The 26,489-nt window shown below is 44.1% G+C and overlaps 1 protein-coding gene across 3 annotated transcripts; it reads right to left on the reverse strand.

The window, feature by feature from the left end:
- Window positions 1–700: 700 nt before the first annotated feature.
- On the reverse strand, window positions 701–26,432 carry lipeb (lipase, hormone-sensitive b). Of its 3 annotated transcripts, XM_083990584.1 has the most exons (14): window positions 26,328–26,422; window positions 25,839–25,875; window positions 18,401–18,642; window positions 17,222–17,506; window positions 16,334–16,424; window positions 15,019–15,164; window positions 14,454–14,639; window positions 13,416–13,568; window positions 10,077–10,221; window positions 9,176–9,403; window positions 7,938–8,123; window positions 6,747–6,928; window positions 5,700–5,966; window positions 701–5,079 (listed from the first exon to the last, which is right to left on the reverse strand). In XM_083990584.1, the coding sequence occupies exons 3-14, from the start codon at window positions 18,638–18,640 to the stop codon at window positions 4,675–4,677; spliced, it is 2,514 nt and encodes an 837-aa protein (XP_083846710.1). In that variant the 5' UTR covers window positions 18,641–18,642; window positions 25,839–25,875; window positions 26,328–26,422; the 3' UTR covers window positions 701–4,674. The 3 variants fall into 3 exon arrangements, with proteins under 3 accessions (XP_083846710.1, XP_083846708.1, XP_083846709.1); XM_083990582.1 differs by lacking the exon at window positions 25,839–25,875 and having other exon boundaries at window positions 26,328–26,432; XM_083990583.1 differs by lacking the exons at window positions 25,839–25,875; window positions 26,328–26,422 and adding an exon at window positions 22,616–22,921.
- Window positions 26,433–26,489: the final 57 nt, after the last annotated feature.

Here is a 26,489-nt window from a genome sequence, read left to right on the forward strand (position 1 = left end):
ATTATGATATCAGCGATCAGCAGGAGACAGGATACAGGGCTAGAACAGGATGCTCCGCTGCTGAGTTTCCTTGAAGCTGGTAGTTTTCAAGGAAAAAAGGAAAAACTGCAGTCCGTGCAGAAACAGAAGAAGAAGCACTCTGATTGGGTTAAAAATTCCTGCATTCAAAACTTTATTTGTAGAAATACACAGAAATGTAGTTGTTGCACCTGATCAAAGTGGAGCGAAGTTATGTTGATTTATACTGTTTATATTGTATAAACTCATAACCACTAGAAGTGAAGAGCACAAAACTTGTCTGTGAAATGCAAAGTAGCTTAACATCTGATGGAAACTGGGTAAAATACAAATCCCTCAAAATGCACTTGTTTACCTTCAGCTTCTGTGCTGAGAAACTCTGATAAATGAATATGACAGAGGTTTTCTCTGTGTTGTATATTTCTGGATTTGATCTGACACAAAGGTTGCCTCCTTTTATTGACCTTTCTCAAAACTCCTGAGTGAATCAAGGTATTGGTGAATTTCAGTTCACAATATATCACAATCATGATGTGACCAAATCTATCAGAATTACCTGGATTATCAGGTCAGATAGATTGAATTATAAACTACGTTCTTATTCTCAATTACTTCTAGTTGACCTTTGGAAAGGAGAAGAGTCATTCATGAGCTTGGACACGACAGCTTGTTCATGGGAGAATATATTTATTTAGATAAAAATCAACCAAAGAAGAAACCGGCCTGCTCATGGCATATCAGACACAGACACTCTAGTATGAAACCTGCAAAGAAAATGCAGTCAAAAATCAATCTGCAATCAATCTGATTAGCAAATCTGAAAGTAAAAATATCTACATGAATCATAATGTTTAATATACATTCTTTTTTTTTTTGATTCACAGGTTTGCACTTGTGGTGTTTTCAATAAAAGAAAATGAAAAAAGTAAAAACAAAAACAAAAAAACACAGGTAAACATAAAACAACTTTGTTTCCAGTCTATGGCTTGTTTTTCTGTTTCAAGGCTAGTCATTCTACATCAGAGCTGCGTTTTACAGTGCGGAGCGTCTTGCATGTGCAGTGCAGACAGGCTATGACAACGACTAGCACCTGCATTTTTTTCAGTTACACCGGCAAACACTAAACGGCGAGGACAGTGCATCTGTCACAAGCAGTCTTTGGTTCTGCTTAAATACTAACCGTACATTAAAGAACAGGAAACATAAAAACCTCAAACTGATTGATTAAATGGGATTTTCTCATTAGGAGTCACTTCAGAGAGGTGCTTGAGGTCAGTCCAACACACTGAAGCATTTGTTAAAATTAAGTTTCATCCTGTGAGATCTACTTTGACAAGTTTTGCAATATTAAAGCTGGTACGCTAACTATGGAGTCCAACCTTGAGGTGACTCAAAGACATTGCACAAGAAGAAACAGCATTACCACATTAAACAGAGTCTGTGACAAGGAAAATGCTGTGATGCTGTGTGTGTGTGTGTGTGTATGTGTGTGTGTGTGTTACTGCATAGCGTTTGTGTAAATGTTGACCTAATACTTGAACCAACTAGCTCATGTTTGCAGCAGCATTGCATTTTTGCATTGCACTTAGCTGATTTCAGCTCGGGGCGAAGAAAATCTCTAGCGAGAGGAGCTTGTGAAGTGCAGAGGTATGATGTACAACCTGATAACTGAACAACCCCCCAAAAAAGGCAGTATTACACTGAACCACTAAAACTAGTTTGTTCTCAACAGGGACGATTTGGGATTATGAAGATACCGCCTGGATTATTCACACATAGACACTGTGAAGCAGCAACACTAATTGAAACAATGCTGGATCAAAGATTTCAGCTTGTAGTTGTAGGCGGCACGTAAGCACCAGCGGAGCCGCGGTAATGCCAGGAATGGGAGAGCTTAGACTCGTTCTCTGCAAACTCATCCGTCCAAAACAGCAGATGGGCTCTCTGGTCCATCACCTGCACTCAGTTTAGCCTGATGCATCAGTGGTCCACCAAGCGTAAGAGGCATATGAAGGTTGAAACACAGCAAGTGAATCAAAGATGCAAGTTATTTGTTTTTTTTTTCTTCAAAAAAAAAGTTATCATTCTAAAAACAAAGTGCTAATGACTAACGACCAATCAACCCCTGCTGGGTTTCATGGTCTCTGGAGTTTTCAGTCGAGTCAATGTGCATCACAAAAGAAAACTGTTGTGCCAGGGAGGTTTGACTTCTTCACTACGGCTGCTCCCAACAACAGATGATTAATTCTCTGAAGAGCCTCTTGACTGTGAAGTGTCATTACCGTCTTTATGAGAACGCACGGCACAAACAAAGAGGACGAGCCCACCCCTGTGTGTGAGAGCTCGTGTTTCTCACACATCGGAAACCGCTGCGATCACGTGAATGTGCACATGCAGACTCCAGTTGAGCGACACATATACAGGCACCAGGCAACGAAGGGAGACAAAAAAAAAGTGACATGTATACACGCTCAAGCTTTAAATACACTTTAACACGGATTGACAAACCAACTGCTGCGAAAGTGCGGAGTGAGCACAAGTAGTGGCTAGTAAAGCCAGTAGAAACTTCAGCCCAGCATCTCTGAGAGAATGAGTGTATTACTTTCTTCCTCCTCACGACCCGGGTTCTCTCCATCAATCTGACTAAAAATATTGCGGTAAGTACTCCGAGCTGACAGAACTGAGCGTGGTCTAATCCTGTAGCATGACTTTGCTGCTGAAAATCCTACTCTTCTACAGGGGGGAGGATTTTGCACTCGGAGCTTCAGCTAAATCCTATTCATCACACAGCATCCCTCTCTACAGACCTGGCAACCCCAGTCCTGTTACCAGGCAAGGGCAGGACAGTGCCAGCATTGTTGGCATCTATATTTAGTTGGACCTGATAGAGGAGCTGACCCTCAGAAGGACATTGTTGTGCACTTCAAAGTGCTTTGGTGGCATCATGCTCAGAGGAGTGTTCTCAGGTAAGCTTAAACAAAGTCGACCCCAAATGTGATGATGGAGAGAGGGGCAAAAAAAAATCTGGACAGCCCGCAGACTTTGGTTGAGTTCAGTGGCTTTTACACTGCATTCTTCTACAGTCTAGTTTGTGGGTCAGTGTCCACAAGTTTTGCCTAAAAGCCTCCGATTTGCAGAAACAAGTTATCAAGCATGAAATCTTCTGGCCGGAGAGAAGTGGTGGTTTAACACATGCAGAGAAGTTGTGAGCAGTAACGTCTAGCCTCGCTGAGGAATGGGAACAACCTGAGAGCAAATTCTTCTCTCTCTTCTTAAAATGTGTATAATAACTGAGGGCCGAGTGCTTTTTTTGTGTTTGTTTTTGTCACCTCCACCCTTACTTCTCATGCAGCTCTGCAGAGGCCGACGGTCAAGCAGCTATTTCCAGTCTTGAAATAATGAAAAATAAAAACATTTAGCCTCTTACAGTCATCTCAGAGCGCCGATTGTTGAAGAGGCTCTTTAAAAGACTTGAAAAGATGGGAACCAAATTTTCAAGCATGTGCTTGTCTTCAGAAAATATTGTATATCAGTGCATCTCCACCAATTTCACTATAACAATCAACACAATGCAAGCTTTGCATTAGTAATATCAGCACTACAAAAACCTAGGCACCTAGGTAGGGCACTGTGTCCCTGTGTGATATTCCACCTTTTCTCTATCCTATCAGTATGCATTGCTCAAGATAGGATATGAGGATACGAGTTTAGGGATGTCGGAGCAGCTGTGGCTAAAGAAGAGGCAAAGTAAATATTGAGCACATTCAAAAATGTGGCATAAACAGCATAAGATCACATTACACAAACAATGTAGTGCATAAATCAATAACATGTCACGATTCATGGATTATACTACAGCAATAGGAAAAAAAGATATAAATAACAAAAGTAATACTAATGCATAGGGTCGATATGATTGAAAACTGCAACAGAATTTGAAGAAACAAGTAAACCAATTAATCCAGCTTTGAGTCTTTCAGTCTGTTGTGTTTTAGCTTCGTAATTGTATTTGGGAGCGAGTCAACAGAGTTAGTATCCACAAAGTGAGCTGTATTGACTGCCAAACTGCCGTAATGGAGAACACAATGCAGAGTTATTATGTATGATTTAGAGTGGCTCCCTAAAGGACAAGTGGCCATTTTGACGGGGATGACTCTACACAGAAGCGCATAGTGTGCCTACCACCATCTGATTAGAGCCTTAAACGACTGCCTGGGCTTCGATGAATCACCCATTCAGGCTTCGTCTGGAGAAGCTCCTGCGCTGCTTTACGTCCCGACTCTGCGCCGTCAGACCGCAACTCAGTCAAGTGTGTGCGCTGCATGTGTGGGTGGCTGCTGGTCTTTGATCTGAGGAATGCTAAATTATCATTTTATTCTCAAACATGACTGTGTTCAGTGGGTGTGTTCGTTTTGTCGGCGCAGGATGGTACACAGACAAGTGGTGAGAATTATGAAGCAGAGGAAGTCACATTTGTCTCTGAAACCTGGGCTTTCTCCTCAACTACCCCCCCCATCCACATATCTGTTTTTCAGGAAGCGTTTTCTTGCCCCTCTTTTAGGCACTGTAATGCCTAAATTTGTCTGACTTTCATTTACCCTTTCTTCCCTCACTCCTCGGGTGAACGGCAGTCCTTCTTTTTTTATCTAACCTTGTTTAAGCCCCTATTCCACCAGCGTCAGTGTTATTCTGGGCTGCTACAGCAACTAAGCCCTCCCCATCAGCAATTTTAGCCCCTCTCCCAACAGCTAGCTCCTCTCCCTCAATGGGGCCAGCGAAGAGAGAAGCGGCTTCCCCAGAAGAAGCCGACACTCCCCTATCGGTCCGTTCCAGCTTTCGGTGTTTGCGGGGCTCCGGGGGCGTGTCCTTCTGGGTGAAGACGGCGCGGATTCGCTCCACGCAAACATTGGCGGCCTCCCTCGTCTCCCGAGAGAGCTGCGATAGGCTGAGGAAGCCGTGGGGGAGGTCGTCCACCACACACAGAGTGACGGGCTGGTCTATGTTCCTCAGACGCTTGGCAAACATCACAGAGTCATCTAGCATGGGGTCTAATGCGCAAGCCTGAGAGGGGGGAGAGAGAGAGAGAGAAGAAGCGAGAGGTGCAGAAGGGGTGAGAATGGTGAAAAGCAAATTAGGATTCCCTTCAGACATGTCAAGAATCTTAATTAAGGGATGAGGAGAGGGAAGCCAAGCGTCCCACTCTCTTTTGTCCGTGCCTTCTTTACATTCTTGCTGACTCATTCTTAGCCTCTTTAAAATCAGCACCTCATTTTCATATGAACACTCCTGTCACACGGGAGAGCAGTCCTAAACCTCAACCATCTCTCCCATGACACCATCTCCCTGAGACAACGAGGTGTAACAGTGCGTAGTCCTGGGTACTCTATCTCAGAACATCCTGAGGTTGTCTCCTTCTCCCTCTCTAATCCCATCTCCTCTTCCCTTCCCCATGATAAATAAACATACCTAATCCTGCTCTGCTCCTACGAGCTTAAGCAATCCATATCCTGCAAGTTTAGATCTGTTTAAGTGGCACACGAACAATCAGCCTTCTCATTGTCTGTGGGCAAATATGGGACTGATCAACCTTCGACCAACGGGTCACCGTATTTAACTGTATGATGAACGCCCTGCTTCCCTACATCGTCCAGTCAATCATTCCAACTGGTGTTTCTTCTTACCACTATGTGTACAGGTGGCATGCCTCTCAGCATGCTATCAGGGGCCAGCAGAGGTGAGCAGAAGGGATCCTTGACCACCGGAGAGGTGTCCACCCTCATCTCAGCCAGCTGCTCCGAGCGCAGTGGCTCAAACCCCACAGGAAACTCCCTGGGGTGCTCCAGCTCTGATCCCTCCTCTCCAGCAGGGGGAGGTATGGCCACTGAATACAGGTCACTGGACATGGAAGCATCCGCATCCTTGGACAGGAAGAAATTCACGTCTTCTGGCTAAATGAAAGAAGGGAAAATAAATTACTCTGGACGCCACTGAGTGGGCGAGGGAGAATGCAATGCCAAGAAAATAAAAATAAAAAAAATAAGAGAATAAGAGAATTGACAGGAAAACTTGGTTATACATAGACACATGCAACACTTTGTCCTTGTGAAAATCTTCTAAAAACCTTGGCTCAGTGCCTGGGAGTCTTGGCTGAACAATCCCCATTTCAAGGAGGAAAAGCATATTTAAAATCTTACGTCAACTCTGCTTGCTATTTTTCCCCGAGCCAGCCACTAATCTAGTCTGCCTGTATGAAAATGCATTTGAGGATAATCTGCAATACCTTTCCAGTGCCCGCAAAAAATCAAAAAGTTTTGATATTCCGTCAGCATTTTAAAGCCAAATCTGTTTATGAGGGATAGGTGAAATAATCTGAGCTGAGTTCATCCAAGTAAAACATACACATCACTGCAGGGTAGACAGCATTGTATGATACGGGGCCAAAATATCTCTATGTTAACAAAATGTTGCTAAATCCATTTAAGGCAAGATGTATGAAAGCTGATATAATCTGATTATAGATAGTGGGCTGCTGTGAGTTTTCTTCTCTGCAAATGATGCAATAAAAAAAAAACATCATAACAGATCCTCAATTTCATTACAGGTTAAATTCTGACTAACAAGCTAGTGTTCAGGTCATTAAGCTGCTTGATACCGTTAACTTCTAGATAAGAGCATCATCAACTGAGAGCATTTTAATCACAGTGTAAACATGTTCAAGCGTGACATACAGCGCGTGCAGGGAGCAGCGGTGCACTGTGCGAAGTGGAGCTGTTCTGGGATCCCAAGTCCTGGCAAGTCTGGCTCTTAACAGATAATTTCCTGGAGGGGAACTCCGCGGGCTCTACTGGTACAGGGGGGTCAGCGTGGGGAGAGGAGATGGACGCCTCTGAAACGCTCTTTCTCACTGCATCTAAAAGAGAGAGAGAGAGAGTGTTACTTGCAAAATGTCATAAGACCATCCAAGAGAAACGCAATGGAAGAGAAAAGAAAGATTATTAACCATGTAAATTTAAATGTGTACAAAGGATTGAGAGGTCAGTCTAATTCACTTTAGGCCAACAGTGGATGGAGGTTACAGTGGAAAAAAAAGAAGAAAAAAAAACGGTTGTACAAAATCACTTTTTCTACTGTTTCCACTTATCGTACTGTATGTCCTCTGGTTTAGAGCCAACAGTTAAAAGCCTAAAATGCAAATTGGGATATATCAAGAAGAAGAGCGGAGAAGTGGGTGGAGAAAATTCAAATAGTGCTGTCATGGTGATATCATCCGCCCGCCCCGAGCCGTCAAAACACAGCTGTAAGAGTTGTCATGGCTGGTCTCCCCACAAAGCGCTACCGAGCTCCCATCTTTTTAATAATGAACCATCTCCGCACCATGATGGCCTTTTAATAATGCACACCCACCAATGACATTCTCATTAGTTTGTGCTTGCAGCTGTGGGGGTGTCACCTAGCTAAGGGGACACCAGGGAAATTACGTTTTGCCACCAGATTTACGGTGGCTACAATTAACAATTACTGTCAGAGCCCTGCTGCTCCAAAGAGGTGAATTGATATGAATGGGACAACAGGAGTGTTATGCAACTGGGTGGGATGAAGTGATAATTGGTTAGCTGAATGCTGAATAAAGGGTCCAGAGTCAATGACCTCCTCCATATGGGCAGCAAATGAACTTTGGGGCAGTCGATGTTGTTGTGTTCTTATCGCCTAAATTGGCTCAATGAACACACTGAAAACGTGGGCGGTAAACACTCCTCCGCAACGAGACCTGCTCTGTACTTTCAGCAGATAGCTAGGAAACTTTGAATGCATAGGGCAAAACACATTTATTTCCACCCACGTCTCGCCTATGTTCCCACCTGACTGCACACGCACGAACAAACACACCCATACACACAAAATCACAGAAGGTGGTATACCAGTGGCTCCTGGTGGCGCCTCTGCAGCTGTGCTGGGGGAAGCCGAGGCTCTGTTGGGATCCAGCAGAGAGTGGATCCAGTTGGATGCTCCCTGTCGGAAATCTCGCAGCATCAGTGCCGTGTCTCTCCTCACCAGGCTCAGCGTGCTCACTTTCTCTACCTGCTTCTCTGTCTGCGGCTCATTGCCTAGAGAAAGAGACATAAAGAGAGTATTAGGAGAAAACTTTTTTTGGGGGGGTTTTGTCGTACTTGAATAAGCATGAATGAATAGAGAAGATGGGAAAGCAATGAAAAGACAGGTATAATAGTAGAGCAGGGAAACAACGGACAAAGTGGGTTCAACCCTGACACCCAGTAATTTGTATTGCAGATAGCAATACATAGTGATGACGGCAGGAGTAAACAGAAAATGATCAGCGTTTTAGTTCGGTTTTTGAAAGAAGACATCAGATAGGAAATGTCTCAGTGTCAGAATTTATTAGTTAAGACGAATGTTGGCACATTGCTGCAGTGCTCCAGTTCTCCCTCTGAGACAGAATTATCCAAGTGACTTGAGTTTACCCTGTATTTTAAATGCATTACAGCACCAGCATGAAAAACAAAACAACAGAGTTGTTATTGTGAGGAAAAGTTTTCCAGACACAACTTTATTTTCCTCAGGAGTATTTTTATGCAGTAGATTATTGCTTTGAAAGCTTGTTTGGTCATACATAAAAATTTGTAATTAGAAAGATCTTTTATACTACACAAATTGCATAATGAGTGCAACAGTGAGATCCAAGACAGCAAAACTGTGTCATGATGAATTCACCCAGTTATGACTATCATAAAAGAAAAGAACACAAAACAAATTGGCGGTGCAGAATTGATTAGTCAACAAAAACTCTTTTTAACATTTCCCAGTAAATTTAATTGTTTTAGTCCTTTATCACACCCAGATTATTAAAATGTTGTTTATTGATTCTTGCTTTTCACAACATCATAAATTCAACACTTTGTATTTTAGTTGTTGGCTCAATTTTAAGACGACCATTTATGCTACAGAACTAGACTGTACCTGTTATTAACAGACCTAAGACCGACATGTTAAGCTCATGCACGATGTGGAGCAGATATCAGAGATCTGGTGAGGTGCTCAAAGTAAAATCAGTCTAAGCTTAATTCTCAGCTTTATCAGATAAAATGAATCATGACTTGATTTCTTTCATAAACACAAACACAAACACACACACGCCTACCTGCGTAGGCGCTGAGACACCTGGAGAGCACACTGAGTGGAAGCAGGGGATCCATAAGTGTTAACAGACGGGAGGGCGATGCATAGGCAGTCAGCAGGGTAGCCGGGTAAGCTGCCACAATGCCATCTGGCATTCGCACCCCAAAGGCGGCAGCGCGCATCGATGTCGTCAGACACAAATTGCCACCCGCGCTGTCTCCGACCAGACACACGTTCTCTCCGGTCCACCCTTAGGAGATAAAATGGAACGGCAGAAAAAATTATGACAAAAAGGATAGTGAGGGAAAATTGAAATCAAAATAAAGGAGACAAGAAAAGAAATCTGTGCCACAGAGTATGTAGCCATATCTGTTTTTCCCTACTCAAACACTGGTGCTTGCTGGGAGGGGGCATCGTCTCACTCTCTCACTGCCTTGTAGGCCAGATATTGTAGTCTTGTACAACAACACTAAACTATTACACCATAATCACAGTTAATTTGACACAGCGTGCTTCAGCAGTCGGATGAACCCCAAGCCGACCAGATGTCTATTGTTTTCTGCCTGAATATTGAGCGCCACAGCAATTTGTGTGAGAGTGCCGAACGACAGGTAAAGTGCAAGACATTGTGCTGGAGCATGATTACTTTCAAAGTGATGAATGGGAGGAACAGAGGGTGGATAAACATAAGTGCCAAAGTGGAGGATTTACAGAAACAGTCCACAGGACACCTTCACAACAAAATAGGTGAATTTTCCCACCTCGTCTTGCCTGTTCATCAAATCTGCCAAACAACTTCCTCTTCTTTTACCTACCCAAGATGTATACTAATGCATATAGTATCTACCCTGTGATTATAAAAACTATGTGTGGAGGGGAGATAAAACCCAGCACAGACACAATACTGTGAGATGTCTTGGTACCTAGTAGGTGGTGGTTCCTCAGGGCCCAGCAGTAGGCGTAGAAACACTCCTCCAGGGCCCTTGGGAAGGGGGCTTCAGGGGCCAGAGAGTAGTCCACTGACAAGATGGGGACACCGAGGTCCTGGGACCAGCTCTTCAGATAGGGCTGCAAAAGACACAAGACACACAGATATGGAGAGGTGAATTTACGAATGAAAAACACTCAATTTCACAGTGGATATATATATGTTGTTAAATTTATCAGAAACAAAAGTGCTCAATAAAACATTGAGTCAGGCAGGCAGCGAGACACGGAACTGTCGTGGGAGAGATATGTGGGGGTGAACATTAACAAGCAAGGATAAAAACTTTTGAAAATTATGCATCCCTCTGATGTCATCCGTCTGCTCTCTGGCTTAGTGTCTAGACAAAGGGAGAATGAGGGCTGAGCTCACAGTCACCTCCATTTCCTTTTTCCTCCTATGGCAATAACAACGGTGTCCACACGTCCTAGTTAGCAGAGTACAAAGGAGAAACACAAAGACGAGGGGGTGGCGAGGATTTACAGGGGTAGTCAACAAAAACAAACTCACTGTCAGAATACTGAGTGTTTCTCTTCCTCTTGTTGCTGCAGTCAGGTTAAGTGTTTACTATTCTCGTGTCAGCCTAAGGAAAGCACTTTACTTCACAACTGAAATGCGAGTGACCTTGAAATATGAGAAAAGCATCAAATCTTGTCTTGACAAAAATGTTTCTTCCGCAAGTCTTTCCTCTTCTCTTCTCCTGCCCTGTCTTTATCTTCTCCCCACACCTTTGTGACTGGCTATGACGGGGCTGGCGATGAAAGCGACAGCTCTCTGTTCACCGTGCCAGGAAAAGCACAGTGTGTGTATGTTTGTACGTCGCCTCACCGACCAGTGATCCAGAATGAAAACAAAACCAAAAAAAAACAAACCAGCAGCTTCAGCAGTCAGCTGTGCTGTCTTAAAGCCCTACCTGTCACAATAAATCTTGAGACTGGTGACAACCGAGTGTACGCACAGTTCCGGTCAGGCAGTGTGGCTCTGTGAGATTCAGCCACGGTTCTGCAAACGCGTGTGTGTGTGTGTGTGTGTGTGTGTGTGTGTGTGTGTGTGTGTGTGTGTGTGTGTGTGTGTGTGTGTGTGTGTGTGTGTGTGTGTGTGTGTGTGTGTGTGTGTGTGTGCAACTGAGTGTAAACAACGGCCATTGTTGCCAGTCTCCAATGAGTGTCAACATGTGTCTGAGCCGATGGGCAGGTCTGTCAGTCAGACAGTTCATCATCTGCCTACATAAAGGGAGCCAAATATTCACAACAAATGGCCACCGGGCAGAGAGGGTGTGTGTGTGTGTGTGTGTGTGTGTGTGTGTGTGTGTGTGTGTGTGTGTGTGTGTGTGTGTGTGTGTGTGTGTGTGTGTGTGTGTGTGTGTGTGTGTGTGTGTGTGTGTGTGTGTGTGTGTGTGTGTGTGTGTGTGTGTGTGTGTTTTGTTGGGCTGGCACCAAGGCTGGTTAATTTTATATGACTCAGGAAACTCTTCTTATGCACACATACACGCATACATCCTGTTTACAAAGAAAACCAGACACACACACACACACACTTCAGAGGGTCCCAGATCTGTTCTCTAAGCAGGTATTAATGGGAGCTGCAGTCCCACTCCTCCTCAGACAGGCAGAGCTGTTAATCTGCAAGCTTATACCTCCACTCTGCAAACACTCAGTGTGTGTGGTCTGTGCCCAAGTTAGTACATGCGTGGATGCCAGTGACAGCAAATTTCTGCCATCTCAGCATCACTGGGCAGCGAGAGCACCGCAGGTTCCTGCTGCTGAGGCTGGACTCGCTATCTCACCCAGAAGACAGGGAAGATAGGATCACAGAGTAGAGGAGATACAGGGAGAACAGAGGACAACTCTGGCCTCCGCCCTCACAGGGACTTTCCATTTATCTGCCCTCTCGTTTTTTGGCTTTGCCTAAAGGATTAAGCCTGGTAAAATAAGCAGGCGGGTACGCGTTCACCAAATAAGACAGGAAGGGGACGTGGAAAACGACACCAGGTGAACAAAAAGGATTTTGTGAGATATCAGAAGGACTGAGAGAGAGAGGATGTAACAAAAAAAGAAGAGCTCAGAAGAAGAGAGAAGGATAGTCTGTCAAGTCTTGCATTAGTCCCCGGGGTAATCTTTCTCTGTGGGGTTGTACAATTCTCTGTTAATTCAACATGACAGCCCTGCTCACCCCCTTCTCTGATTGTTCCATCTCATCCTCCGGTTGCTACGCAGCTGCAGATCAAGGCTGCCCATGTCCTTGGTGATTTCACAGAGGCCTGTCTTGCAGCAGCTATAAGTAGCCCGGTACCACATAGAGATCGAACGCAGCCACAGATGACCGCGTCAGCTTGGACAATCCAGGATAAATAGTGCCACAAACCATGTTAGAATAATCTTTTAAATGAAGCAAGCGGGTTGATCACTTCCTAAGGCTGGCGCGTCTCACACTGTCTCCAATACACTTCATGTACAACTTGTTAACAGAACAAGATTGTCTTTATAGGTTTATGACAGATAGTTCAAACACAACCAAAGCTTTTGTGTTTGTGCTTGTGGCCCTATTTTTATAACAGTGATCTTGACATTAAATGTGAGACTTTAAAAGAAAAAGAAAAAAAGAAGGCGTGGGAATGAAACTAATGACAGGAAGCACAGGTTAACGTGAAAGAGAAGTGCCAGATTTTGTGCACCTTATTGATACAGAAAGCATGGAAGGAGAGCAAAGTGTCTCTACTAAGTTTTCGGGATTAATTACAAAATAATTAGCTTAACGGTTCATTACATACCACACTATCGACAGAGGAAGAGACTCAGGCTGGTAACCCCTCTGCCCCTCTGCTGTCAACTAGTGTCTTTCTCCTTATCACTTTAATTAGCTGGGTTCAATTACAATTAGTCTGAGATAACACAGCCAGAAGTTGAAGTATTGAAGGGATGGGGGTGGTGAACTTAGCTCGGTGACTGCTGTCGACAAACCAGCTCAAATCCTGGAAAAACAACATCTGATCCAGGTGTCAAATGGCCGAGGTGCAGTGTTGTCGGTATTTGGATATGAGGTTCCTTGTGTGACATATACGCTACTGTGTCCTGCATTTTAACCAACTGTTCCATTATAAATACCAGAAATGGGATAATACACGGATTAAAGTAAGATTTACATGATGTTAAAATGTGAATGGTCTTTCAGAGTTAGTTTTTCTTGCAAAATTAAACCAATTAAGCTGCGTCTCCAGTGAGAGAATGAAAACTCTTAATGGAAGTGAATGAGATCCAGTTGGAGAGTACCATCTCACCTCATGGGACTTGGAGGTCTGGGCCACGAAGCCCCCGCCATGGAAGTGGACCACCAAGCAGGGAGAAGACGGGAGGCGCTTGGTCTTCAACCCCAGCGACAGAGAGATGGCGCCCCCCTCAGAGCGGGAGAGCGACAGCAGAGTTTCGCTGTCCTGAAAAGAGCGAGACGGGAAGCGATTTATATTTTCAGCAGCAGAACTAACAGATGAACAATCGAGATCTATTGTAAAGGTCTAACATTTCAAAAACATCACATGATGGCAGATCGTGGAGTTTGACTGTCTGAGGAAATGTTTGCAGACTGTGTATACAACAAACAAAGCCCTTCTTCATTGTTAATATATTTTATTGCTAGTGTTTGCAACAGGGCTCCTTTGAGAGAGGGATTAACTAGCTGTTCTGCACCAGCTTGCTGCCAGCCCTTCCTGAGCCTGCATGAACGCACACTAATTCCCATTCATTAACAGGAACAAGGCGGGAGGGAAGCTGTGGCTGAGGGGGAGGGTTTCTGCTGATACAGGCTTGTATTTTTTTTTTTTGCGACATTAAAAGGACACTGTTGTTTGGCTGGAGCGTGATCAATGGCTGAAAGTGTTTGCTGATAACATGTCTGGTTAAGTGCCAGCGTACAAAGGAAGGAGGAGAACGAGCTTAGACGGAGCGAGGGAGTCTCCAGGGAGAATTATAGTGGGAGGCAGAGCAGAAAAAAGTCAGAGTGATACCTGTGACAGAGAAATAGAGAGATAATGAAGGGTATTAAATCCACCAGGATGCTTTGAAGCTGTCGTTTACGTGAGCAGCTCAGAGAAACCGTTTGATTATTTTAAGAATTTGTACAACTGGTACATACAAGGTGGTTTAAAAGACCCAGTGGAGGTAAATTGCCACAAACTAGGTCACACAACACACTTAATTCTTAGACAGGCTACAAGGATATAGTGTGCGGTGAGAGCTGGGCTTCTTTTTAGAATATGAAGTATTTTTTTATTATATTTTTTTTAGTAAGTGCAACACTGTAATGGAAACTAAAAAGGTACCTGTCCTTCACGTAAGTCATAGGAGATGAGCCTCATCTGAACCGGAGCAGTGCCAATGTGGGCTGACGGTGGAGCTATGGTTACGGATGCTCTGTGGTTGGCCGCCAGGGGAAGGTCAAAGGGCACGGGGGGCACAGAAAGAGCCCGGTTCACCTTAACCTGAGTAGATGTCATACTGGCGAGACTCTGGTGGGATAAAGGCGATGGAGAGAGAGATAGAAAGAGAGAGATGGAGAGATATAGAGAGAGGCAGAGAGAGTGCAAGTTACAGAGCACGTCAGGTCACTCGAGAGAAAGAGAAACCGGATGAATAAATCATGAACACCACTGAATAAATTGAATTTCACTCTATTATTACTAATAGCCTGTAGGCCAAAATGCATAATGATAGAAAGGTACTTTTACCAGAGGAAAGTAAAACATCCCTGATACAGTTTTAAAATTAAAAGCAGGACCAGGCTTTTATCTGTGCACATGGGTTAACAATGACCACATGAGTAGATTACAGATGTGTAGAGCCTGTTCGTTTGCATGTGCACAAGAGAAGCACTGACAGTCTACTCACCGACAGGACCTCGGTCTCAGTAATGTTCCAGAAAGTCTTCCAGAAATGAACGTCCAGGTTCTGGGTGATGCGTTCAAACTCTGTCCCTCTCAACTCTGGGTCGATGGCGTACTTCCCTGAGGTAAAGAAAGAGCTGGCTGCGACACCTGCGAAAAAGGAGGAAGGAGGACAAAATGAAGGGGGGTATATATACAATGCACAGGAGACACTAGAGACAGATGAAGGCGAGACGAGGACTGGGAGCAGCAGGTGGTTGAGGAGGTAGGGAAATATTCGCAAAGACAAAGACAGAAGCTCAGAATAATTGGTATGAGAACAAAGATGTCAAAGACAGAAGCAGTGGGAAGGCAGGCAGGAATGAGGCAACATTAGCGTCGGAGTGAGTAGACCCTTGTACATAAAACATCATTAGAAAACAAACAAAAAAACTCATTGAGACAGCAAAAAATGGAAAGTGACAGGATAGAAGGAAAGACAGAGAGAGATGTTTAATAGTGTCAAAAACACAGGGAATCTCAGAGATGCTGCTACAATTGAGAACAGTAGTCAAACTCAACAGGGTGGATTGGCTTTTATGTCCTCACAGCACTATCATCTTTTGCCACAGGGAAGTTTCAGCTCTACTGTGCTAGTTCCATGTTGAACCAGAAGCATTTCATGATATTTCAATATTATGCTACTCGGCTTTGGCTGCCAGGGATGGATAGTACAGACAAGGGTGGCATCTGAATGTGTAGGTACCTCACACTACAGTGAGTGTTAACTACAATGCAGATAGAGGACAGTAAAGCAGCTAACAGTGCTGTGTGCAAAACCATTGGGGATAACAGGAAGTGTCTTCTTCGTAGTCATAGATTCTCAGATCACTACAAAGGACTATGATAAAGAAGGGTGGGTGGGGTCCAGTACACTCACCGTACGGTGCAATACCTCCTGCCTCCACTGTGGCGCAGCAGAGAGCACAAAACATCATGAGAGTCAAACGATTCCTTCTTGAATGTTAAATATTTACGCGTCTGTGTTTGTGTGCACGGTGCAAATGTGTATGTGATGGCAAATGTTCTTCTATCTCTGTATGCAACTGTGTGCATGTTCAAAGCATTTCTGAAATACAGAAGAAGCACACCAGCTAGCCCTCGAGATTCCAAAAGGATGAAAGAGCATCTACAATCTAAACACACAACATCAAAGGTACACAGTCAGGGGGCCAAGGAGCAATGTAGAAGAGGCATGAGGATGGATGGGTACGATCTATGAATGACAACGAAGTGGCTGGATGATGAGAGAGCGCAGCTGCAGACAACATGATGCTGACCTATTCCTGACTGATGGCGTCTGTAGTTTTCTCCAAAGGCCACAAGGCCAATAGCGATGCTCTGGAGGAAAGGCCGGATGGCTGGTGTGAACTGGAGGGAGGAAGGAAGGAAGGACACAAACAAAGAAGGACTTTAAATTCTGATCCACTTCTCAATGGTCCACTTTAAGGACAAGACATAAACTTCAAATCAAACTGCAATCACTCAACCAGAGACGGTCAAACACAGAGGATGGGATATCAGTATATCAGATCAGACAGGTTTTGTAATTTTCCCCCTGTAGGTTGATTTTGACCTCTGTCCACTGGGGGTTCAGCCTCTCTTGTTAAGCTCAACTACAAACACCACACATCCTCCTCCTTTCCACACTTGATTTTACTTGTAGGTTTGGGCAGCAGGAGTCTTTTGTAGCACTGTAGAAAAATCATCTTTTGATGGCTTTTACATGAAACACTGCTGCCTCTGCTCCTTGTGCATACAGACTCTGAGAGAGCTCGCTCTCCTCTGGTTTGGGTTGAGCAAAAATGCATCATAGACAAATGTCTTCATCAGAAACGGAGAATGGTGAATAAACTGCACAAGATAACTGTTACGCATCAATAATAAATAGGAAATCTTTTTTCTTTATCTCTTCAGTACCAATAGCAGAACCAATCATGTTGGGTTTTGTGAATATTACAGTCTTTATTAATTTATTACATAGAAATTCATATTAGGTTTCTGTACCTATCTCTAGTCCTAGCACAGATTTTTTCCCCCCACTAACATCTGGTCAATGTGACACTTGTGTATACATTTTGATCAATATTTTTTGATTGACGAATTAGGGAAGACTTGACATTTAATGTGTCGCTTATCTTTCCCTTCCTTATTGTGGCACTGCTCACCTGAAAGCCCAGGCAACGGCCGTAGAAGCATCCTTTGTGCATGGATGAGTATTCGCGGACAAAACTCTCACTGAGGCCACTTTCATCATGGAAAAAAAGGTTGCCGTGGCTGTTGTCGTGCAGCATGCGCTGAGCCAGGTAGAGCAGGGCACGCAGCTGACACAGGGCGTTGCAGTACGCCTCCATCTCCCCCGCGTTGTGCGCCACTCGGAAAAAGATGCTGCGCCTGTTGGTGGTGATGTAGCGACCCTTGTGGATGATGTGGAGAAGGCAGCAACGCACAACCTAGAAAAAAAAAGCAGAATGAGGCAATGTGAGATTTTGATTTGTTTCTTCTTTTTTGCCATTTTTGATAAATACAATTTGAAACACATGACCATCTCCTTGTGTTGAGCCCATTTACCAATGCAACAGTCTCTAAAATTAAATGACAAATTATTAAAATCAAATTTTACAAAATAGCAAGGATATGTATCTTTGCCATTATATAATGAACCTCGGGTGGTTATTTCTTTTATAAAACTGGATATGTAGAATTTGAAATTACAACAAAGTAGATCATGTTCTTTAATTGTGCCATCATTAAAGAGGCATGTCTTCTGGGTCTGCTTATATTGTAATTAAGATTGGGGTGGTGAGTTTGAAGTACGGGAGAGAAAAAAAAAGAACGATGTGTGATAGCATGCCTGAAAGCGAGCGTGTGAAAAGCTTACTGCTTCACCAGGGTGTTACAGATTACTCCGAGTAGCACTGTGGGGATGAGAAGGATTAAAAATGTAGAAATCGAGAGGCCAGAAAACAGACGAGCGTTCATTTGCTGCTAGACTCATTCACTTGTGGTGGGCTGCAGCCACTGAAGGTCATGATGTTTCATCAATAAGTATGGGAGATAAAGTACAGTGGGTACAGTAGTGGTAGATATTCTGCAGCTGGAGGAATTTATCTAACCTGATTTGCAACATAAAATCAATCTGTAAAACAAATGGGCCGACCTTGAAACAAAGCGATATCAAGGCAGGGGTACTGGTGAGTAGTTTCTCACAGCGTGGAGAGAATATTGATAAGAATGTGTTGCAGTTTGGGAGCTTATTATTGTCAGAGCTGCGCCGAGTTGAGACGAGAACACATCATGATTCATACGCACGCACACGCAGAACCTCCAATCATCCCACAGCCTACCTTGACCAGCGAGCGGTAGCCATTGGCGGGTATGTGCGGGTCAAAGTCGAAATGATGGTAAACTGCTGCGAAGCCAGAGATAACAGGCTCCAGACAGCGAGCGTGCTCCTGGATCAGCTTCATGGCATCTACCAGCCGCCGAGCCGCGTCACCCTGCGACCCCTTGGCTCCCCCTGAGAAGAAAGTGGCATTTTCTTCGCACACGCTGTACAGGGCCGCGAACACTGCCTTGGTGTCCATCACTGAGAGGAGAGAAACAGCCAAACAAGGAAGAGGAAGAAGAGAGAGCAAAGTGAAATGAGTTCCATGTGTATGAGGGTGCATGTAAATAAGTTAATAAATGTTATCATTTTGTATTCCAGAGAAACACTTTGACATGAGGCTGTATCCCAACACCCGTCTGACTCCAAATGTGTACATTTGTAAAATCAAACACACTGCACACAACTGTTAGATAGTATCCAGTCGTGCAATAATGAGGTAGCACCCTGATCCCCATTCAGCACCAAACCCATAGCTGTAATCAGCATGTAGACACTGTACCAAGTGGGATAACATTGGATATATCCTACATAATGTTCTCTTACTCCTATTAACTAATCCCCCATAGTCTGGCGTATGAAAGCTCATTGATTGAAACGTGTTAAGCAAGCCCTGAAATTAAATGATGTAAATCCAGGGCTAAGCAGCCCAGAATCCACAGAGATCTCGGCAGACATGCGTGGAACAGGAGGAGGAGGAGGCAGAGGCCCCTTCTCCAACGTCACGCTGCTGGGAACAAATGAAGATTAGTCATACACTGACAAAAAACACATAAACACACTCGCATAAGAGTCCCAAAGGGAGGTATCCAGCTGACAACACACAGCTGAATGCATTCATCATCGACGGCGCTCGTACCTCAGCCCCAGCATAGCATAACACAGCGCTGAGTCCCTGTTGGATTCCCACTGTCGGGACCGAGCCTCGCTCTCTGCCGAGTCACCCGAGATCTCTGTTTCCACAACACCTACTGTAACTCAGCAGACTGGCTGGTATTTACTGGATAGGGTGACTGGCACGGTGAGAGACGGAGGAAAGAGGAGAAGAGACAAAAAAAAAGGGGGACCGGAGACAGCAAAGCCTCCCAAGTGGACACAGAGAAGGAAAATCATTCCTTTGTTATGGATGGTGCACATTTGGTCTTAATGGAGAGATAATAGATAATGATTGGTTTGAAATTACTCTAAGATTCTGCTGCTACCTATTTGAACAGCGCGGCGACATCAGCAACCGTCGGATTACTCTCGCACTCATCCTGAAGGTTTTGTTATTATAGCTTCAGCCAAGGTGACAGAAATAAAGCAATACTGCCAAGAAAAGTACAAACAGCACAGCGATTTCTTCAGATCCCTAAAGCAACATCTTGGGATGTGGAGCAGAGGTTGCCTATGCATGCTAAAAAAAAAGTGAATAGATTCTACCAAAGTGAAATACTGTTTTGAGGGTCAAAGAAATAATGGAGCCCTAATCGCACAATTATTCTGCTATTGCCTGCCATTCAGGAAGAGTAATAGGGAGAGGCAATTTCAGTTTGCTGGGAGGAATCACAACCCCGACATCTGGGAAGAGACATTTATCAGCCAGGCGTCTTCTAGCATACACACACATTCACACACACGCACAAACAGACACACAGCTTCAAGAATCTCTTCAGCCGTTGCCCATCTTCTCATTTTCCTGTCTTGAGTTTCCCCTCTCACTCCACTGCTCATTTGTTGGAGAGCTTTTTTTTTAACAAACAAAGATGCTCCCCTTTTCCATCTAGGACGCTAGGAACTTACAAAAGATCATTGAGTCGTGTCACAGGAATTTTCTCCAAAATGTTTTTTTGATTGTACATGTACGTATGGTTGTGTTAATATCTTGTAAAGGGTTTGGATTTTTGCTGGTGTATTTCCTCGTGTGTATGCCTATAGGTTTATATTTTGTCTTTCAATGTAAAAGCACGTTGAGCTCACATACTTGTAACTAAATGTGCTATATAAATTAAATTCCCTTTGCTCTAACCAAACCCAGGGAGGAATGCTGCCTTGCTGTTTTCTTTCCCCTCAGCCCTGGAAAACATGTCTCATCCACACACACCCAAACTTTACAGAGCCAATCTCTTTAAACAAAAAAAAAACAGAAATCAATGAGCCACTCACAAATATTTTTTTTTCTATCACATATCCTCCTATTTAAGTGCACATGTTTGTTTCTGTCACAAGCCAATTTTTTATAATTATCTCCACACAGAAAACCTTTTGTGAATGCGTGTGTGAAGTTGCCATCTATCCCATGGTGAATGTCCCGTTGAATTTAAGAGGCATTCCTTTCCTTGGCCCTGGGGTATGGAGACAGACTGAAACAAATCTGTAGAGCCACTGAGCAGCCTGCACAGAGCAGCACTACAGTGGGGATATGTTTTCCATTACAATATCAAGTTCTATCCATTCCTGTAAAGCTTAATGAAGCAGTTTGGGGCTTAATTTCACATTGATTCAACCATGTGAAAGAGGGTCTGTGAAGATTCTCAGTTAACCAGTTTGTGGATGGATTTCCAAGAGGAAAATGAACTGGAGGCAACTTGACTTCTCACCCGATAGGCTGTTGGATGTCAGAGGCCTCTTGGGTGAGAGGTGAAATGTCCTCAAGTGTCTACAACAAAGTCCACTTTCAACACTCAATTCAACATTTCACGAAAAATAGAATTGAAATTAATTAGCTATCTCTGTCTCTAAAAAGGCTTCAAGATTCGTCTCCACATGGCATCACTGTAGTTTGACTCTCTGCAAGTCCAGCAAACAGAATCAAGCTGTACAGGTTTATGAAAACAATGCTGACAGTTTGTCTTGGTGGACGTTAGCTGATGTTGATGTAGGGTGTTAATGAAGGATCAGGGCCACAACAAAGTGAGTAAATGTCTCCACTCATCTTGACATGTTGAGCAGGCATCATACAAATACATCATAGAGATTATTGAAGACTGTCTACTTTAAAACAATGCAACAGCTAATGCCAAAACACACACACACACACAATACTGGGATCTTTGCTCAGATTCTGGCAAATAGCCAGAGAACGTTCTGAGCCTGACAACACAGGAACTCGTTGCTTAATGTCCAACGACTCAACTCATTACGTCAACATAAAACTGGAAACGCCGAGACCCACACACACACGCACAAAGCACATCTATAAATACATATTCATTGGTCTGCATAACACAACCAGAGCAGTGTTGCCTTAGGGGACACAGTGGGTGCTGTGGTCAAGCAGTCACCCAAATGCCATGCAGCAGGACCAGCAATAGCAGTCGGATCTGATTGGGCCCACGGCCAAATTTAAAATTACATTGCTTAATTAGAGCGGGGGGTTCAACTCTCAGCTGGGCAAGCCAATGGGCCTTATGTTGACAGAGTAAGCTGGGCGTGAACTTCATGAACCCCTGGATCAGCATAAGCTGCTCTGAAATGTACTTAATGACAATGAACCCGACGCACATTACACCCCTTTCTAACTGCAGGGAGTATATCATATGCAAATATCATGCAAAGTGAGCACAGTTGTGTGAAGCAGCACCCTTATCAAAAAGCTCACTCATAGCTCCAACATCCTGTGCCCCAGCGAGGATTTCACCTTTGCTAAGGATACCTTTTCACATTAAGGTACAGGGAGGCATTAGAGCTGCCACTACACTGAAGTCTGTGAAATATAGCTAGCTACCATCTGTAGGACTCATTCACCCCTGACTGAGTAGTCTGCCCAAACTTTTGAACATCATAATAACCACTGGTCCTTCAGTTTTTTGCAAAACTAAAAAGAGAGTTCACGGCTTTTTCTGCATGGGTTGTTCTCGCTTTTCCCCCTCTGACTTCAAAAATCAACAAAAACACACAGTTTGTTCCATTGTACTTGTTTCAGCATCATCCATCCCCGTCTTACTGAAACAAGTGGTCACTGTAAACCCATCGCAACCATGAAGCACAGCCTGGTTTCTTTCTCCATATTAAAGATGGATGAAGACTGGGCATTAATAAGTCATGGTACGACAAACAACACTGGCGACGGTAGACACATGACAGAAAGCTACCTGCAGGCTGCTTTTGGCATGATGGCACATAGTTGATGGTGTAAACTAGCGACTGGCAGGAAAGGCTGGAAGAGGGAGGGGAAACAAAAAAAAGTGTTTACCGGCTTCTGCGTTCAAGGCTCTGTCCTCTGTCTCCTCTCTTCCACGAAAGCAGTGAGAGCATGGAGAAAAAGAGAGACAGAATGAGAGAACGACCAGGAGTGGTGGCAGCGAGGACAGAGATAGGGTTCTCCGAATGGTTTTGTTCCGCCTCCCGCTGTCGCTCTCTTGTCTTTACAATGAAGCTCTTTCTCCGTCAGCCTCTGGATGTCAACCTGTCATAACTTGTTCTCCTCAACAACGACATGCTGTCCTTCCTGTCTCTCTCATCCCTGCTTCGCTTCTTTTAAAAGCAGAGGGAGGTTATCTTCAACCTTAGCCCCGTTAACTTTCTCCCTGTGACAGAGGGCTATTTTGCTATTGGCTGCTCCACTTGGAACGCCCTGTGACCTTCGATCTAATTGGCAGATTACAACAGACACAAGGATGGGTTCATGGGATGACAACAATATTTCAATTGTAGCTTCTTTCTTTTTTTATGACATGAGTGTATCATTACATGGTTATGGCTTTCACATTTTTACAATAATGAATGCACTTGTTACCAGAGCCCAAAAAACAATTTCTTTTTTTAGAAGATGAAAAGCGAGATAAACTGCTAAAATGAGACAATCAAAATGTTTGATTATTAGACTAAACATTACATCACTAATCACTATGATTACATAAATCCATCAAACATTAAAGCTGCTTAGGATACAAGTCCTGCACTCTGTTGTTGATCCTGTAGAAACGTGCTGTACAGTATGTGCCAACTCTTGAGAAATACCACCAGTGTTTGTTTGCCAATTTAGGCGTGACACAGATAACACGTGCATAACCAAAACAGAGGGTGAAAATGTAATTTGGAGATCTTTTCTACTGGAAAGTATGACCTTAGTCTAGACTTTGGCTGACGTCTCAGATAGTCCCATAACTCCAGATAACTGAACCCTCACCCACTCACAGAAGATAAATATATCCGGGAACACTGAGACAAAGAGAGAGACACAAACACTGTTATTTTTGTTATAGCTGTTATTAACTGACTTAGAGGGTTAACGTTATCCCACTTGCTGCTATTTTTTGCTTGTTTATCTATCGCCTTATTTCATGAAAAGATATCTTGCCATTTCTCAACAGGAAAAGCACAGGTGTCAACTAGACGAGGATTCAAAGAGTGCAGGTTTCTGCCAAGGCCAGTGTCAAATAACAGGCACCAGACTTCAGAGGATCTACTAATCCGGATCTGTGCCAAAAATTAATTAGTTCTTCTTCCGGCTTATGACCCATCCGTCTACCAAGTTCGGTGCAAATTAGTTGAGCACTTTTTTTGTGTCAAATAAAGAGACACAGGTGAAAACATAATCTCCTTGGCAGAAGCAAAAATAAATCTAATGATGACTGAATTCCATTTGGCCCCTTCAGTCCTGCTTTTCCACACCGTCACTCTGCTGCAGGTTATACTGGGACACTGATCAGAATTTCAATCAATGTTTAAAGTGGTAACACCTGTTCTTTTCCTGCAACAACAAGTTAAATGTCAGCTGTGAAAAAGGCCCATTAGTAGTATAATGAAACCTGTGGAACCCCATCCCCTACAGACAGACAGACACACATAGGCTACAACTTGTTTCACCTTTGCCACTGTCCCAAAATGCTAAGTTGGTCGTGGTGGGCACTGATGCTAAAAAGACACCGGTCTAGAACTGCCCGATATGAAAAACACCTGCTGTGATTCATAGCTATATAAATAAAAACTGATTTGATTTGACTTGCCTCCATGTAATTTCCATCACTTTACACTGAGTAGCAAAGTAAATAGCCGAAAGGTGAGCGGATTTACATCATTTCATCATTCTTGAGATGCAAACATTGTTATTTCTCTTTCTGGAAAAACCTGCTTGTTTACATTGAAGGCTAGAAAATTGTCAGTCGGCTCGTCCTTTTTTCTTTCTTTTTTACACCCAGGAGGAGCAGCTTTAATGGTGGACCATAATGCTGAGAAGACTTGAAGCTACTTCTTACTGCCAGTATGATTAACTGTGCTGATCTTGTCTTGGCCATTTCTAAGCCATGGCTCTATTGTGTTTCTCTTTATCAAGCCTGAACAGACCCATTCTGGGAAAATGTGAAGTCAGGGTAGATTTAAGTCAGAGGATATGAAAACACACCAACGGTTCCTGGAAGACGAAGAAGACGCCATCACAACGCTATAATCCTCAGCTATCTTCGCAAAGAGAAAGTATCAACATTTGTCATACGTAAGCAAAAATTACAGCATTTGGCCGTTATGCGTTTTACTTCCGCAAGATACAGCATGTGATCAGTTTCCTGTGAACTTTGCCTGAAATCCAACCCTCTACAAATACCATATTATCTATAGGCAGCAGGCTTTAAAAATAGCAAACCATGAGCGGTGCACTGGCAACAGGAAGCGACAACAGCGGGGCTCTGTAGTGTCTTGTTTGGAGGGATTTGACCCTTCTCCTAGTCAGAGCACCACAAGGCCAAACTGAACAACAGGAAACTAGCAACAATGAGCCCCCAAACCCCCTCCTCAATGGACACAGATGATTTCCCTTTCCTTTCAGTTTTATGATGCAGCACCTTTGATGAAAATTAAAACCTGAGCTCTGATTATCAAATCTGATCATGTTACGAGTTCCACATAACAAGTAGGATTAGGGGAAAAACTTCTGTAATCTCATTATACGGGCCTAAGGCTGTTATAAACACACCATTCATTCAAGAGAGATCTAAACATATTTCATAAGTGTTGCAAACGCATAGACAACATATGGATGAACATATTGTTATTGAGTCCTGACAAAGCGAAGGAAGCCTTTTGAAAAGTAGTGGTGCTTTGGGACTGGTTGGATTGTTCCAGTTGCAGTGTGACAGTGGCCCACTTTGACAGAATAGAGGAGTTTGTTTAGTCACACACACAGCAGCAGACCCACAGATGCCTCCGGGCAGCATCCTGTCAGGTCTGCGACCTTCTTTCACACTCTGTCCGGTTCGTCGCCGTGTGTCCTCCTGTTCACATGTCACACTGGCACAACTGTAGGCAGCGGCGTCACCCGTGACTAAGTTACAACATCATCATCATCAATACACTCATTCAATGACGACAGCACAGCACAGCACACCCCGGGCGACCCAAACCAAACCAACACCACCACCCTTGTAGGTTAATCTGGTTGCCTCCCCCCGCCCTTCCTCCTCTGTTTATGGTCGGTGTACCTGTTCAGGTGGGTCCTGTCAGCGTCACCGGCTGAGACTATGGACACAGAGCGTGAGAGGTGAATCCAAATACAAAGTGTGGTCACATTTCTATCTACTACAGCGGCGCTACAGCTGCTACAAGTAACGGGACACACACTAAATCTGGGACCGGTTAAACCCTACACTATGCCGGGGTGGTGGGAGGTCGACGGGGGGGGGCACTGGTGGACACACTAACGCACAGATATGCCCAGCACCTACTCCTATTTCATGTCACACGACAACAACCATACGAGCCGTGCAGCCGAGACACAGACCTAGCGGCTTAAATCCTGCTCGGCTCCCACAGAGGCCAGCTAACGTAACGTAGCTGCTAACGCGAGCTAGCGAGAGGTGGCAGCACAGGGGCGTCACACAGGGAGACGGTTGTTATGATTATTAAAAGGGGGGAAAGCGACAGGGGGGGGCTGTGACGAGCCCGGAGCGGCACAGCACGGATAAACTCACCCACTGGACCCTCTTTGTGTTTGGACGAGCGTCTTCCATTCACACCTTTCTCCAGTCTACTGTTCCCACTACTCTTCTTACTCGACGCCATCTTCGCCCACTCTGTTTACGCACCGCCTCTCAAGTCTCTCCTACATACCTGCCCGAGAGCTCCCAGGCCCC

This window comes from Trachurus trachurus, assembly GCF_905171665.1.
Source record: "Trachurus trachurus genome assembly, chromosome: 16".
NCBI lineage: Eukaryota > Metazoa > Chordata > Actinopteri > Carangiformes > Carangidae > Trachurus > Trachurus trachurus.

Bases quoted from the DNA above. Each gene is read 5' to 3' on its own strand.
- lipeb (XM_083990582.1), bottom strand. From the start codon at position 26,418: ATGGCGTCGAGTAAGAAGAGTAGTGGGAACAGTAGACTGGAGAAAGGT. The intron at 13,569-14,453 runs GTACCTTTTTAG...CGCTCTTTTCAG, and splicing joins ATGACTTACGTGAAGGACAG to GACAGCGAAACTCTGCTGTC. The intron at 10,222-13,415 runs GTGAGATGGTAC...TGTCTTTTGCAG, and splicing joins AGACCTCCAAGTCCCATGAG to CCCTATCTGAAGAGCTGGTC.